The sequence below is a fragment of the Microcebus murinus genome, chromosome 12, assembly GCF_040939455.1.
Source record: "Microcebus murinus isolate Inina chromosome 12, M.murinus_Inina_mat1.0, whole genome shotgun sequence".
Lineage (NCBI taxonomy): Eukaryota > Metazoa > Chordata > Mammalia > Primates > Cheirogaleidae > Microcebus > Microcebus murinus.
Window position 1 is genome coordinate 58,805,878 of NC_134115.1, and position 12,157 is coordinate 58,818,034.

General features: G+C 50.8%; 1 protein-coding gene across 3 annotated transcripts in view; it reads right to left on the minus strand.

Moving 5' to 3' along the window:
* Positions 1-12,157, minus strand: part of TLN1 (talin 1) — a 32,598-nt gene continuing 20,441 nt past the window's right edge. For all 3 annotated transcript variants that reach the window (XM_076008838.1, XM_012770003.3, XM_012770001.3), the window contains 26 exons: positions 12,056-12,145; positions 11,827-11,949; positions 10,524-10,667; positions 9,926-10,087; positions 9,533-9,673; positions 9,257-9,438; positions 8,956-9,088; positions 8,642-8,743; positions 8,390-8,560; positions 8,152-8,301; positions 7,934-8,035; positions 7,735-7,854; positions 6,832-6,978; positions 6,516-6,682; positions 6,168-6,351; positions 5,950-6,075; positions 5,735-5,851; positions 2,845-3,030; positions 2,617-2,724; positions 2,014-2,119; positions 1,712-1,836; positions 1,475-1,600; positions 1,284-1,346; positions 991-1,173; positions 710-838; positions 1-579 (listed from right to left, as the gene is read on the minus strand). In XM_076008838.1, the coding sequence (XP_075864953.1) occupies positions 454-579; positions 710-838; positions 991-1,173; positions 1,284-1,346; positions 1,475-1,600; positions 1,712-1,836; positions 2,014-2,119; positions 2,617-2,724; positions 2,845-3,030; positions 5,735-5,851; positions 5,950-6,075; positions 6,168-6,351; positions 6,516-6,682; positions 6,832-6,978; positions 7,735-7,854; positions 7,934-8,035; positions 8,152-8,301; positions 8,390-8,560; positions 8,642-8,743; positions 8,956-9,088; positions 9,257-9,438; positions 9,533-9,673; positions 9,926-10,087; positions 10,524-10,667; positions 11,827-11,949; positions 12,056-12,145 (3,513 nt within the window). In that variant the 3' untranslated portion in view covers positions 1-453. The remainder of the gene's footprint in view (positions 580-709; positions 839-990; positions 1,174-1,283; positions 1,347-1,474; positions 1,601-1,711; positions 1,837-2,013; positions 2,120-2,616; positions 2,725-2,844; positions 3,031-5,734; positions 5,852-5,949; positions 6,076-6,167; positions 6,352-6,515; positions 6,683-6,831; positions 6,979-7,734; positions 7,855-7,933; positions 8,036-8,151; positions 8,302-8,389; positions 8,561-8,641; positions 8,744-8,955; positions 9,089-9,256; positions 9,439-9,532; positions 9,674-9,925; positions 10,088-10,523; positions 10,668-11,826; positions 11,950-12,055; positions 12,146-12,157) is intronic.

A 12,157-nucleotide genomic window follows, 5' to 3' on the forward strand; every position in this document is an offset into this window, starting at 1 on the left:
TTGTAGGCAGAATCACCTTTATTGGAGGATGACCTGTTCAGGGCTTACAACCCTGCAGCCCACATAGGTAGCTGGGGATGGGGGCAAATAGTATCAAAAAAGGATGCATAGAGCTGTTGAGGCTGTGGGGACTGGCTGGAAGCTGCTGGCAGGGTGGAGCGGGCTGGGGCCCTGGCAGGTTCAGATTGAGGTACAGCAGCGTTAATAATACTCTTGGAGCGTTAATACTCTGGGGACGGGCAGGCACTTAGGAGGCCCTAGGGCTGAAGGCACTTGGAGCTGGGAAGGGGATAGGGGATGTGCAGTGGGACTGGGCAGGGCCAGGCCCGGGGTTTGGCAGGCACTTTGGGGAGTGCTGGGGTTGGGCAGGTTGGGCCCTGACAGCCCAGAAGGCTTTGGTAAGTGGCAGGCACAGTCTCTGGGTTGGCTCTGTGTTAAATAGAAGCGGTTTCCCTAGTGCTCGTCTCGCAGCTCTGAAGGCAGGAATTTGTACTGTTGCTGCCGGATCTGGGCCAGCTTCTTCCGCGCCTCTTCCAGCTCTCGTTCCTTCCGAAGCATCTCTTCCTGTGCTGCGATGATCTGAGGGATGCAGATCAGGGACTCAGTTCAGTAAGTACATTCATTAAGGGCATAGGGTGGTTGGGACCAGCACAGGCAACAAGACTGTCCTCCTGACAGTGTCCCTCAGAGTGTCTGGGCAGAAGCTCACCTGGGCAATGCCCCCAACCATCTTCTCCTTCACCACCACTGTCTCATTCTCCTGATCTTCAAAGGCTGCCGCCTTCTGTGCTGCTTTCACCAGGTTATCTGAGGCTCGCTTCACTGCGTTGCCGGCAGCCTGGGCGAGAAATAGTAGCGTAAGTTGAAGAACTCAGGTGGGGTCCCAGTGGAGAGAGTCCCTCAACTCCCTCATAGAACCGTGTTATTTCAGGGGTGACAGTTTAAAGCAGTGTAGCCCAAAGGACAATGGGATGGGTCAGGGTTCCTCACCTGAAGCCGTTTCATTGCCTCAGAGTCCTGGTCAGCCTTGACCTTGCAGGCCACAAGGAGCTGGGCTGTGGAGGCGGCTACCTGCTTGGCTGATGAGATGAGCTTCTCCTGGCTGGCATGGCCTTGTACAGCTGCATTGGCTGCCTCACACAGATTGTTGGTGGCTGCAGCCACCATACGGGCCTAAAGCAAGGAGAGTTAGATTAAAATCAACCTCCTGCCCTGGTCTACCCCCCTCCAGCCTTCTCAAGTCTCTCAAACTCAGAGAGACCTACTGGGTGTTGTACACTCACAGCGGAAATGAGGCCCTGGGACCACTGACCATCGTCCAGTGCATTGGCTGGAATGGCGCCCACCTGTGGAGGAAGGCAGAGATACTGAGAACTGTGCTCTCCTCACTTCAAATCCTCTCAGGCTACCAGTGTGGGCATGCACAACAAAGCTGCCATCCTGTCCCCATTCCTTTGGGTATTTAAGTACTTACCTTTCCTTGGGCCACCAGTTCTCTTTGGGCAGCTGATGCAGCCTTTACCAGTGCACTGGTGGCTGCTGCAATGGACTTGGCAGCTTCCAGTATCTGCTCCTCAAAATTCAAGGACTCATCTGCCTCCTGTAATAAAGAAACAAAGGTCACAGAGAGAGATGCAAAGTCAGAGAGGGGGCTGAAGGTGAAAACATCCTGCCATTATGAGGGTAGAGGAAGGGAGCAGGCAGGACTGACCTTGGGCTTGGCCCGGGGCTTTAGCTGCTCTAGCTTTTTGGCTGCAGCCTCAATGGCAGCTGCAGCTCCCAGAAGCTCATTCTCAGCAATGACTGTGGGGTCCTCTGGGTCCACCCATTCTGTTCCTGATGGGTTGAAGGGGGAAGAAAGAGGCTAAGGCAGAGCAAGAAGGTAGTGTCACTAGGCCTCAGCACCAGTGGGGAACTACAGGCATAGGCAAGCTCAGAGCCATCCAACCAGGAAGCAGAGATCATACCATGACAGGGGTTTTCCTTCCCTCCCTGCCCCTGGTCACCCCTCACCCTTCATGGCCTCAGCAGCCTGGATGAGCTCAGTGACTGAACCAGCCACACGCTTTGAGTGTCCTGTCAATTGCTGCTTCAGTTCTGGGCTTGGCTTCTGCAGGGTCTGGGGAAGAGGGGTGCAGGAGACAAAGAACATCACATCTTAGGGTCTACGCTGATCTATAAACAGGGCAGACCATGGCCTCCCCACCCCCCATCCCTGGAGCACTCTACCCTACAGCCCTCAAACATCATTCTGCCTATCCAAGTACACTCCATGCATCACACTGCACACATGAAGACGGTGGGGCTGCATCACTCACCGGCTGGCAAGGAGCAAGGAGGATGATGAAATGAGAAGAAGGAGATGACAAAGGTAGAGAAGGGGGTGGTCAGGTGGGAAGAGAGGAGAAAAGAGGAAGAGGAGTAGGTAAGTGGGAGTACCAAAGACAGTAAGAATGGTGGGGCCCCAGAGAAAGGGAGACTTGGAAACAAGAACAGTTTTGGGCAATAGATAGTGGGTAGGGAGCAAAAAATGAGAGAGCAGGGTCTGAGGCTTGCAAGAAGACGCCCGTGTATTCAGGGAGGCTGGTATGAAGAGCCAGCAACTCCCTCCCTTACCAGTAGCACATGGTCCAGGAGTTCCAGGTAGCCATTGGCACATTCCCGGCCATAGTGCAGGGCTCGAAGCCGCACCTCAGGTGCCACTTCAGGGTGGTAAGCTGCTTCCTGTCCCCCAGAGTAATATGTTACCTTTAGGATCTCAAAGAGCTCCAGGTCCCCCAAATCCCTACAGTTTCTCCCACACCATGTTCTTCCCCAAAGCTGCTTCACTACTAGGATTTCTACCTTACAAGCCCGAAGCATATCTGCGATAGCACGACGGCTCAGATTGGCTGTGGCAATGACATCTTCCTGGCGACAGGAATTGCCAGCAGCAACAGCCTTGGCCGTTGCCATGGTGATACCCTTGGTCATTCGGATGAAATCTTCTGGGGTAGAGGTCTTGGCAGGTGGCTCTGGGGAACAGAAGACCTGTGGGGCAAGACAAGAAAAAAGATTCGACAGTGACTGAGATTGTAAGACAGTGTATATACTCTGCACTTGTGTGATCTGGTTCATTCATCTGTGTGTTCATTCAACAAGCATTCCTGGAGTACTTATTTTTTATTTTTTATTTTTTTGAGACAGAGTCTCACTCTGTTGCCCAGGCTAGAGTGAGTGCCGTGGCATCAGCCTTGCTCACAGCAACCTCAAACTCCTGGGCTCAGGCGATCCTCTTGCCTCAGCCTCCCGAGTAGCTGGGACTACAGGCATGTGCCACCATGCCCGGCTAATTTTTTCTATATATATTAGTTGGCCAATTAATTTCTTTTTTATTGATAGTAGAGACGGGGTCTCGCTCTTGCTCAGGCTGGTTTCGAACTCCTGACCTCGAGCAATCCGCCCGCCTCAGCCTCCCAGAGTGCTAGGATTACAGGCGTGAGCCACCGTGCCTGGCCTGGAGTACTTATTGTAGGTCAAGTCCTTGCAAGATGTTCATGCATCACAGCGAATATAACAGAAGGCAGCTGGTCATCATTTCTGACTAAAATGATTGGGGAGAGTTTGTTTGTTTGTTTGCAATTAAAGAAGTAGCTTTTGGCTGGGTTTTAATTCCTGAAATAGAAAGAAGACTTGAAGGAGTGAGTGGCAAAGGTGGGTCTCAAGAGATGTAGAAAACAGGGCCCTCCTGTTTACCATGGTAAATGTTAGGACATGAATATCTGAGATGTCAGTGGGATAGTAAAAAGGAATGTTCTAGAATATAGAAATGGTGGAGAAAAGGTTGTTGGGGCCTTGGATATCAGATTCAGGAACTTGGAATTTTACATAGTATATAAAAGTCATAAAAATATTTTGATGTATGTGATCAATCCACACATGTTCATTAAAGATCAGCTAGGTGGTGGATTCTGTGCGAGGTGCTAGGGATGCGAAGGGGAACAGGTAGATAAGGTTCTTGCTCTCACAGAGCTTACGTTCTAATTTTGGAAACAGGCAATACATAAGTAAACAAGCAGCAAAACTAACGACTATGTTTTGGATTACAGGGAAATAAAGAAAGTGCTGTGATGAGAAATAAATGAGTCCCTATTTCAGATAGCTGGTCAGGGAAGGTCTCTCAGAGGAGGTGAGATTTAAACCGAAGTCTGAAGAAATAGAAGGAAGGAGTAAAATGTTCAAAAAGCTGGAGAACAGCAAGTGGAAGCACCTGGAGCAGGCAAGAGGTTGGCATGTTCTCAGCACTGGCAGAGTCCAGTGGGACGGGGCACAGAAAGAAGAGTGAGATAAGATGAGACTGGAGGAGTCAGCAGGGGCCATCGCTGACAGGCTTTAAGCAGTTAAGTAACATAATCTAATTCATATTTTCAAAAGATAATTCTGGCTACTGTGTAGAAAGGATGGATTAGAGGGGGCAAGTGTTGAAGATCAGAGAAAGACTGTTGATCAGAGAAAGACTGTTGCCTGAATCCACATAAGGACTGGTGACGGATCAGACAAGGCGGTGGTGACAGGAGAAGGGGAGAATGAAATCTAGTTGAAGGGAGCGCTAACAAGACTTGCTGATGGGCCTAGATGTGGGGAGAAAGAGAGAAGTCTAAGACATTAAAAGCTGGGTTTCTGGCTTTAGGACCTGAGTTACTAAAGGTGCTATTTACTGAGCTGGGGAAGACCAGGAAGGACCAATCTGGGAGGCAGAAAGTCAAACTGGAGAGTTTCACTTTGGACGTCTCCAAGTAGAGGTGAAATCAGAACATCAGAAAGATGAATTTAGAAATTAGAAAGATGAGTAGGGGAGAGGAGAACAGTAGAGACTGAAAGCAACGAGACCTGTCAGAAAATGGGTATAGCAACCAGTGTGGGAGAGCCACTGGAAGAGTGACCCAGAGTGCTGACAGTGGGACTGCGGGGGGAGGAACAGAGGAAGAGAGGAGAAGGGGAGCTGAAAGGACTTGGCAGTGGCCTGGACGTGGTGAATAAGACAGCAAAGTCAAAGATGACTGAGGTGGACTCTTCGTGACCAGGAGGTTGTTACCCCCATTAATAGGAAGTACCATGTCACCTGCATCTAGGTGGTGATGTCAAACAGGCGGTTGAAAAGAACTAACCTTGGAACTGGAAGTCAACTTTTGGAGAATAACAATGCAAGTGGTTAAACTCGCCAGAGAAGAGAACAGAGAAAGGCGGCTATCTGTATGATTCTGGGAAGGCCTCTATGTTTCCTAGGCTGAAGGTGATTGAGTGATGACTGCTGAAGAGATGTTCCAGAAGCAAGAGAAAAGCCAGTGTCAAAGCCAAAGGAATGCAATTTGGACTCCTGTGGTGAAAGAAAAAAAAAAAAGGCAGAGGAAGAAAGGATTTCAAAGATAGGCTTGTTAACAGAGTCTAATGTTTTACAAATTCTGAAGAGGATGAAGGCCAAGAAGAGGCCACTTAATGTGGCAACTAATAGGCCACTGGTGACTAGAGAGAGTGGGAGGAGAGTGGTGAAAGACAGGTGTCCAACGCTAAGGTGTAAACAGGTGAGGGAGGGAAAGACATGGGTGTGGCTCACTTAAGAAGTCGGGCCATGAGGCAGAAGAGTGTTTAACTGTTTATGTTTCTGTGAATACACGTGAGGCACAGGTTCAGGCTCACAGTCCACCACTATCCCTCTCTCTGACCCTAGTCCCTGATGCCCTAGACTTGTGCTCACCGCCAGTTCCTGCCGTATGTGTTCTGTGGTTGCCTCCAGGGCCCGCGTGCCTTTGGTGGCCTCATCTTCCACAGCCTTCACTGTCTTGAGCAATGATGTCACGTTGGTCACCATCACCTGGGGGCATCAGGGGAGTGGGGAAGGGATCATTTTAAGGAACAAGAGGAAGCACATTAATCTGCCTCCCTCCTCATGGTGTTCTCATTCCCTCCAACCTTGGCAGAGTTCTTGAGCTGCCACACAGCAGGGTCATCCCCAACTTTGCCAGCCGCAGCCTTCGTGGCACTGATGAGGTCTCCCAGGGCCTTGGCTACATCTTTCACTGCATTGATCAGCACCACCTGAGAGGGGGAGAGAGGTGGCACTGGTCTGTGGGAGGAGGAAGGGGAACAGGAAGTAGTTCTGGCCAGAATTAGGGATGTCAGGTAGATACCTGGGTCTCAGGGTCCTCGGCTCCCAGGCTGGCTGCACCCAGCTTGACCACATCAGCAAGGCGGGTGATGGTGGCCACGGAGGACTGGGCAGCCTGCGCCAACTTCTCCTGGCTGCCAGCTGCATTCTGTACCAGGACCTTGGTGTCCTCCACCAGCACCTTTGCAGTCTTCAGAATGCCTTCCCTGAGGAGGGCCCAGCCTAGTCATCTCTCCTCAAATCCCCCCAGTCCCTCCAGGCTGTCCAAGGCTCCCAATCCAGGTCTTCCCCAAATGAGCTAATGGTATCCTGCCTCTTCTGCCCCGTGCGCCAACCTGCCTGCAGCCATCAGGCCCGGTTCCCGCCTTACCGGTGGTCAGCAAATGTTTCAGCGCCCTCGCGATTGAGAGTGCCAGCAGTAGCAAACATGATGGTGGTGTCGAGGTCAGCAATGATACCAGACACAGCACTGGCTGCTGTGATGCAGGCCTGGGTGCCACGATTCCCAGCCTGGAGCGCAGCTAGGACGTGGGAGACCTGGGGTAGGGAAAGTCACATGGTGCCATGTGGAAGGGAAAGGTCACCCATGTCTTGGAGGAGGGACAAGAGGAGAGGGCTGAAGGAGGGTGGCAAAGACTGCAGGTTTGGGGAGCTAGTCCCACAGTATGCAGGGATGAGCATGTCACCTTCTCAGAGACTCTCCGAGCACATTCTATGAGCTCCTTCTTGGTGTAGGCATCACTGGGGCTGCACTGCAGGGCCCCTGCCTTGGTGACCAGAGCAGAACAGCCGTGGCCCAGCTCCTGTACCCGGTGCTTGATATGGGCACCTATCTGTGAGCAGAGGGAAAGGGAGATGGGTTTTCCAAGTGGCACTCAGGGCACCTCCACTGTGTTTGGAGGAGTCACTAAGCACGTAGAAAAAATATGCATAACAGACTAAAAGTTGTGAAAGTTCCTAGCACACAGACTTTTTCAGTTTCATATCCCTTAGGCAGGAGGTCACCTCCTACACATGGTAAATAATAGCATGTAGGCACCAGCTGGTGAGGACCGTGTTAAGCACAGTGAGGAGGAGGGAGAGAAGCACTTTATGCTTGGGTATTTGAATCAGAGGACCAGGGATTACAATTTGGCCCATATGGGGCTGTGGAGAGTTTTGGGTTTGGGGATTAGGTGTGTCCTGCTAAGATCCAATTACCTGCTTTCTTGAAAAGCCAGGAGCTTAGGGAAAGAAGAGCTTCATGGGTTTGCAACAAGAAAGAACAAGGGAATATAGACTTGCAGCATAGCAGAGAAGGAGCCAAAGGCCTGGATAAGGGTCAGCAGAGGCCAGAGAGGCAGAACTGGGAATTCTTGAGATTCTGAGCTATCCCCTTTATCCCTGTGACTGAAGGATTTGATCCTGTGTCCCCACACAGCGCCCTGATTACTCTTTAGTGGAGCGGCCCTAACGCTGTGTTCCCCTTTCTGTGAAAGACGAGAGAGTAAGGGTGGGACAATCCTAGACGCTGACATGACAGAACAGGGGGCATGCCACTGGGATTTCCTGTGAGGGCAGGGGAGGCTCAGAGCTGCCACCATGTTTACCTCTTCATTTTCAGCCGCTACAGCTGCAGGTTTGGCCTGTGAGGCCAGGCGGCCATAGTCACTGGTCAACTGGTTAGCGAGAGGACCCAGTTCCTCAGGGTTGGTGTTTGACTTGGTTACCTGGTGATAATGGAAGAAGTGAAGTTATATTCCAACTCAGCTCTCCAAGGGCAGTCCTCTGATAATCTCCCAAACTCACCATCTCCTGAACAGTGACTGCAATGGCCTTGGCTGTCCGCACCATAGTTGTCTGGTAATCCACAAAGGAACCCTCTGGTTCACCCATTGGTCCTTCATCTAGCTGAGGGGAAAGATGGGAAAGGGGCAAGACTGTTAGTGTCTCTGCCTGTGTGCTTGGGCCCCTGGTCCAGGGCAGCCTTAGTGACCACAGGTACCCCAAGACATCCAACCTCTTACCTGGTTGATGGCCTGGGTGATGGAGTCCACCATGCCACCAACAACCCCAGCAGCACTGGCTGCCTCGTTGAGGGTTGTTGTCAGGTCCTCTACAGCCTCTGTCATCATCTGGACAGCCTCCTCCAGGGCTTCCTGGGTGTGAGCTGCTTGCTGTGGGGCAGAGTGAGTGACTGGAGCTATTGTTTCTGCTTATCCAGCCTCTTACTAGTAACAGCCTCTCCCTCCCAACCCTCAGTACCTTGGGGTTACCACCAGCCTCCTTGGCGGTGTACAGCAACTGCAGGGCAGACTCTGCCAATGTTTTAGTCTGGTCCAGGAGTGCCATCTGCTGCGGGTGGCTCAGGGTCTTTGAGGCAGCACCCACTGCAGCCAGAGTGAGTGGCTCAAAGTACTGGGCCATCTGGGACACCTGAGGCAAGGGGTTGAAATGGGGGTCAGGTCTCCTCTCTCACCCTGCCCCCTGGGACTCCCCATGTGTCTCCCTAGGTACCTTGTGTCCTAGCTGGGAGGCTTCAGCCCGGGCAGCACTGGCGAGTGGCTCAATGAGATGGGAGATCTCCTGCACTGCAGTGAGCATCTGAGTGTGCAAGGCCTGGGGAGGAAGTGGACATTGTGACCAGCAACGGGCCCCTCTGGTTGCATAGACCTCCCCAACTCTTCTTCCATACCGAACTCCCTAACCCTCATTGGGAGGTCCCAGCCCTCTGATGTCCCTATGAAGCCCATCCTCTGATCCCCCACCTTCCTTGAGTCTGACATCTCTCTTCCCAGACACAACCTTTCATATAACCCTATTTCCCTCACCTCTTTAGAGATTCCCTCACGGGGAGCAAGCTGCTGGCTGACTGCAGCAAGGGAAGCCTGGTCTAGGTCCCGTAGACAGCTGTTCAGAGCTGCAATGGCCGTCTCGCATTCCAGCTGCCCTGGAGCCTTGTCCCTGCAGACACATCACAGGCTCCAACACCAAGAACATGCCCTTAAAACAAGGCTAGTCTATCGCCCCCTGTATCCCCAACACTCTCCATCTGACTACACCTCAGTGCCCACCCGTCCCTTCTGCTACCACGTGTGGCCCTGGGCACACCAGGTTTCCACCCCTCAATACCTCATGCTTGTAATAAGCTTCTTGATGGAGTCTGAGACAGTACGGGAATGGCCAGCCAGCACTGACCAGCGTGGGGGGTCCCGGGGGTTGACTGCTAGGGCCCGGGCAGTCTGGATTAGTCCCCCAGCACTTTCCAACATTGTCTTGGCAGAGATCACAATTGGCTCCATGGCAGCCCGGCCCTGGGGAGAGGCGAGGCAGGGAGGTAGGTCTCATGACTCCACAGAAGAAGAGGTGATAAGCTGGCCCATCAGTTCTCCCTTCATGTTGCCTCACCTCAGGGCTGATCTGGGCAGGAATGCTGGAGAACTCAGGATTGGATGCAAAGGCACTCAGATTGTCCACAGCCTCCAGCAGAGGTGCTGTCGCTGCTCGGCACTGGGCACGGTTCTCCTCTGTGAATGCCCCATCTAGCGCCTGGAAGTGACAGAAGGGCCCTCAGGACTCAGACTGCAGGTGTGGGGGGCATAGGAGGTGAAGTCCCCCACCCCAGCTCTCTCTCCCAGGACTTGAAGGATGTGGGAGAGGATGGTGAAGATCAGTCTGGAGAGGAAACGGCTTGGGCTCAGGCAGATGGGATTTGGCAGAAGTCTTTAGGGAGTAACTGAGAGACTGGGGAGAGAAGATTAGACAGGTGAGGGAGACAGTGGGAATTCAAATGGTGGGAACCTTGATGGTCTTGACGAGATTAGCTGTGCTGTTGGCCACCTCCTTGGCTGATTGTACAAACTGGCGCTTGGCAGTAGGATTGGCAGTACGGGCAGAAGCCAGGCGGCAGCTGTTACACAGTGCAGAGGTGTGTTTGGCCACAATGGTGGCTGCAGAGAGCACCTGAGGAGACATGGAAGAGCCATGACGAGGGTAGTGTACATACCCAAGGAGGAGCCATTTTAGGGTTGGGGGATGGAGAGCAATACTCTTGGAAGTCTAAATAGGAAAGACAGAGTCACCTGAAAAGTCACAATTTAGGACACTGAGATACTCAAAGATGAACAAAATTTGGGGTAGGTGGAGATGAAAGACATACGCACTAATGGAGCCTGGGCCACAGGGAGACTAAGCTCAGACATCCATAGAGAAGTTGTGACTGCAGTAACTGAAAGGATGATGAGACACACAGCAGAAGACAGTTACCCAAAGGGAAGCTGCATGTGGAAGGTTAGAGATGGGTTCCTGCTCTCTTCGCATGTGTGGCAACTCCCTCTTTCCCCTTGCAGCCGATCCACCCTTTCCCAGACTTGCCTGTGGTCCCGTTCCCTTGAGTTACCTGGGCTTGGGTACAGCCAGGCTCCCCCAAACTTTGACAGGCCATCTGAATTGCCTGGTTTGCTCGGGCAAACTGTGTGGGCTCCACCAGCCCTTGCTGTCCAGCTTGGCTATTGGGGTCAGAGACGCCAACCAGATATGCGGCCTGGGGAGAGAAAAGGGAGTGAGGAATAAAGATTGCAGGTGGAAAATGAATGGTGACAGTAGGGACAAAAGGGAGCAGATGAGTTTAGAGAACAGGGTTTATTTTCCAGAGTTCTACATGAGTGGAGGTATATTAACAAACTATATTTACACTAAAAATGAACAAACAAAAAAACCTCCCATTTTGTTAAATATGTTCAAGCATTTCAGAAGATTAAAAAAATAAAAACAAAAGAAAGTCATACATCAAGGGTTTGACCAGACTTCTATTTAGATGTGTGTGTGTCTGGGGTCTTAGGGTAAAAAGTATGGCTTACTGTAGGTTTGAAAGCCATATATAAACACACACACAGATAGGCAAAGCCTCTTTCAAAGACACAGTTCTAATGCTATCAAGGTTGTTAGGCTAATTAACATTTACAGCACCTCCAAGTGTCAGAGATTTGGAAAGGATAGGTATAATAGTTGCCAAAAAACTATTTTTATGACTGAAAGACCATCATGTTTGATTCATCCTTCAATTAAGACATGGTAGCTTTGCTTTTTCCTCTTTATCCTTTTCCAGAAATAAGTGAAAAACAAGCAAAAAAAACAACAAAGAGGTTTTAAAAAGTCAGGCCATATAGAGAAGGGTACCCAGTGTAACAGGGAACAAGGAGGTTGAGGGATAGGATGGTAGGCTTTCAGGGAGAAATAGTCTGAGACTAATTCTCAAGCTAGTTTAAGGATTCATATACCAAAGCAAAATACTCTCAGAGCTAATAGGTAGTTTTATATTTCATATTGTAGAAAAAGGCAAAGATAAGTGATGACTCAAGGAACTGGAAATTTTGTTACTGATACTATTTTAATAAAATAATGATTATACGGAAAAAATAATCTGTATGTTATTTAGTATATATCAAGACAGCCAGGGCTAGGAAGGCCTCATGGTTGGACACTGTAATCATAACCAAACCCCTGGGGTTCAGGGTTTACAGAGATCAGAACTGTTAGTGCTCAATAATTTCTGACAAATGTCTCCATTTCAGAAAGGGGGAAGAACCCAGTTTCCATAGAGTTGGCTTTGTAAACATAAACTTCTTGATTTATCTACATGCTGAGAGGAAATGGGGTAGGGAAAGCAGGGCTGTTTTAGGAACCCATCTCAGGAAAATAACCTGTGCAGCTGCCTCGGTGAAACCGCAGAGTGCTTTTGAGGCTGTGGCAATGGCCTCCCCAAACTCCGGCAGGTTTCCATTCTTGGCATTCTGGGAGATGCCAGTCATGGCTTCCCCCAGCACCTACAGAACAGAGGATATCAGAAGAGTCAGAGCATATCCTCAGAGCAGCATCTTATTAGTTCCATCTTCCTGCCCTCTTCCCTCCTGAGTTCCTGGCTACACTTGCCTTTGAGTTCTCCATCACACTGTCCAGGCAGCCAAAGTAGGACATGTCATTGATGGGCTGGACTGGGTTCTCCAGGAGTTCCCGGACTGTCTGTATACACAG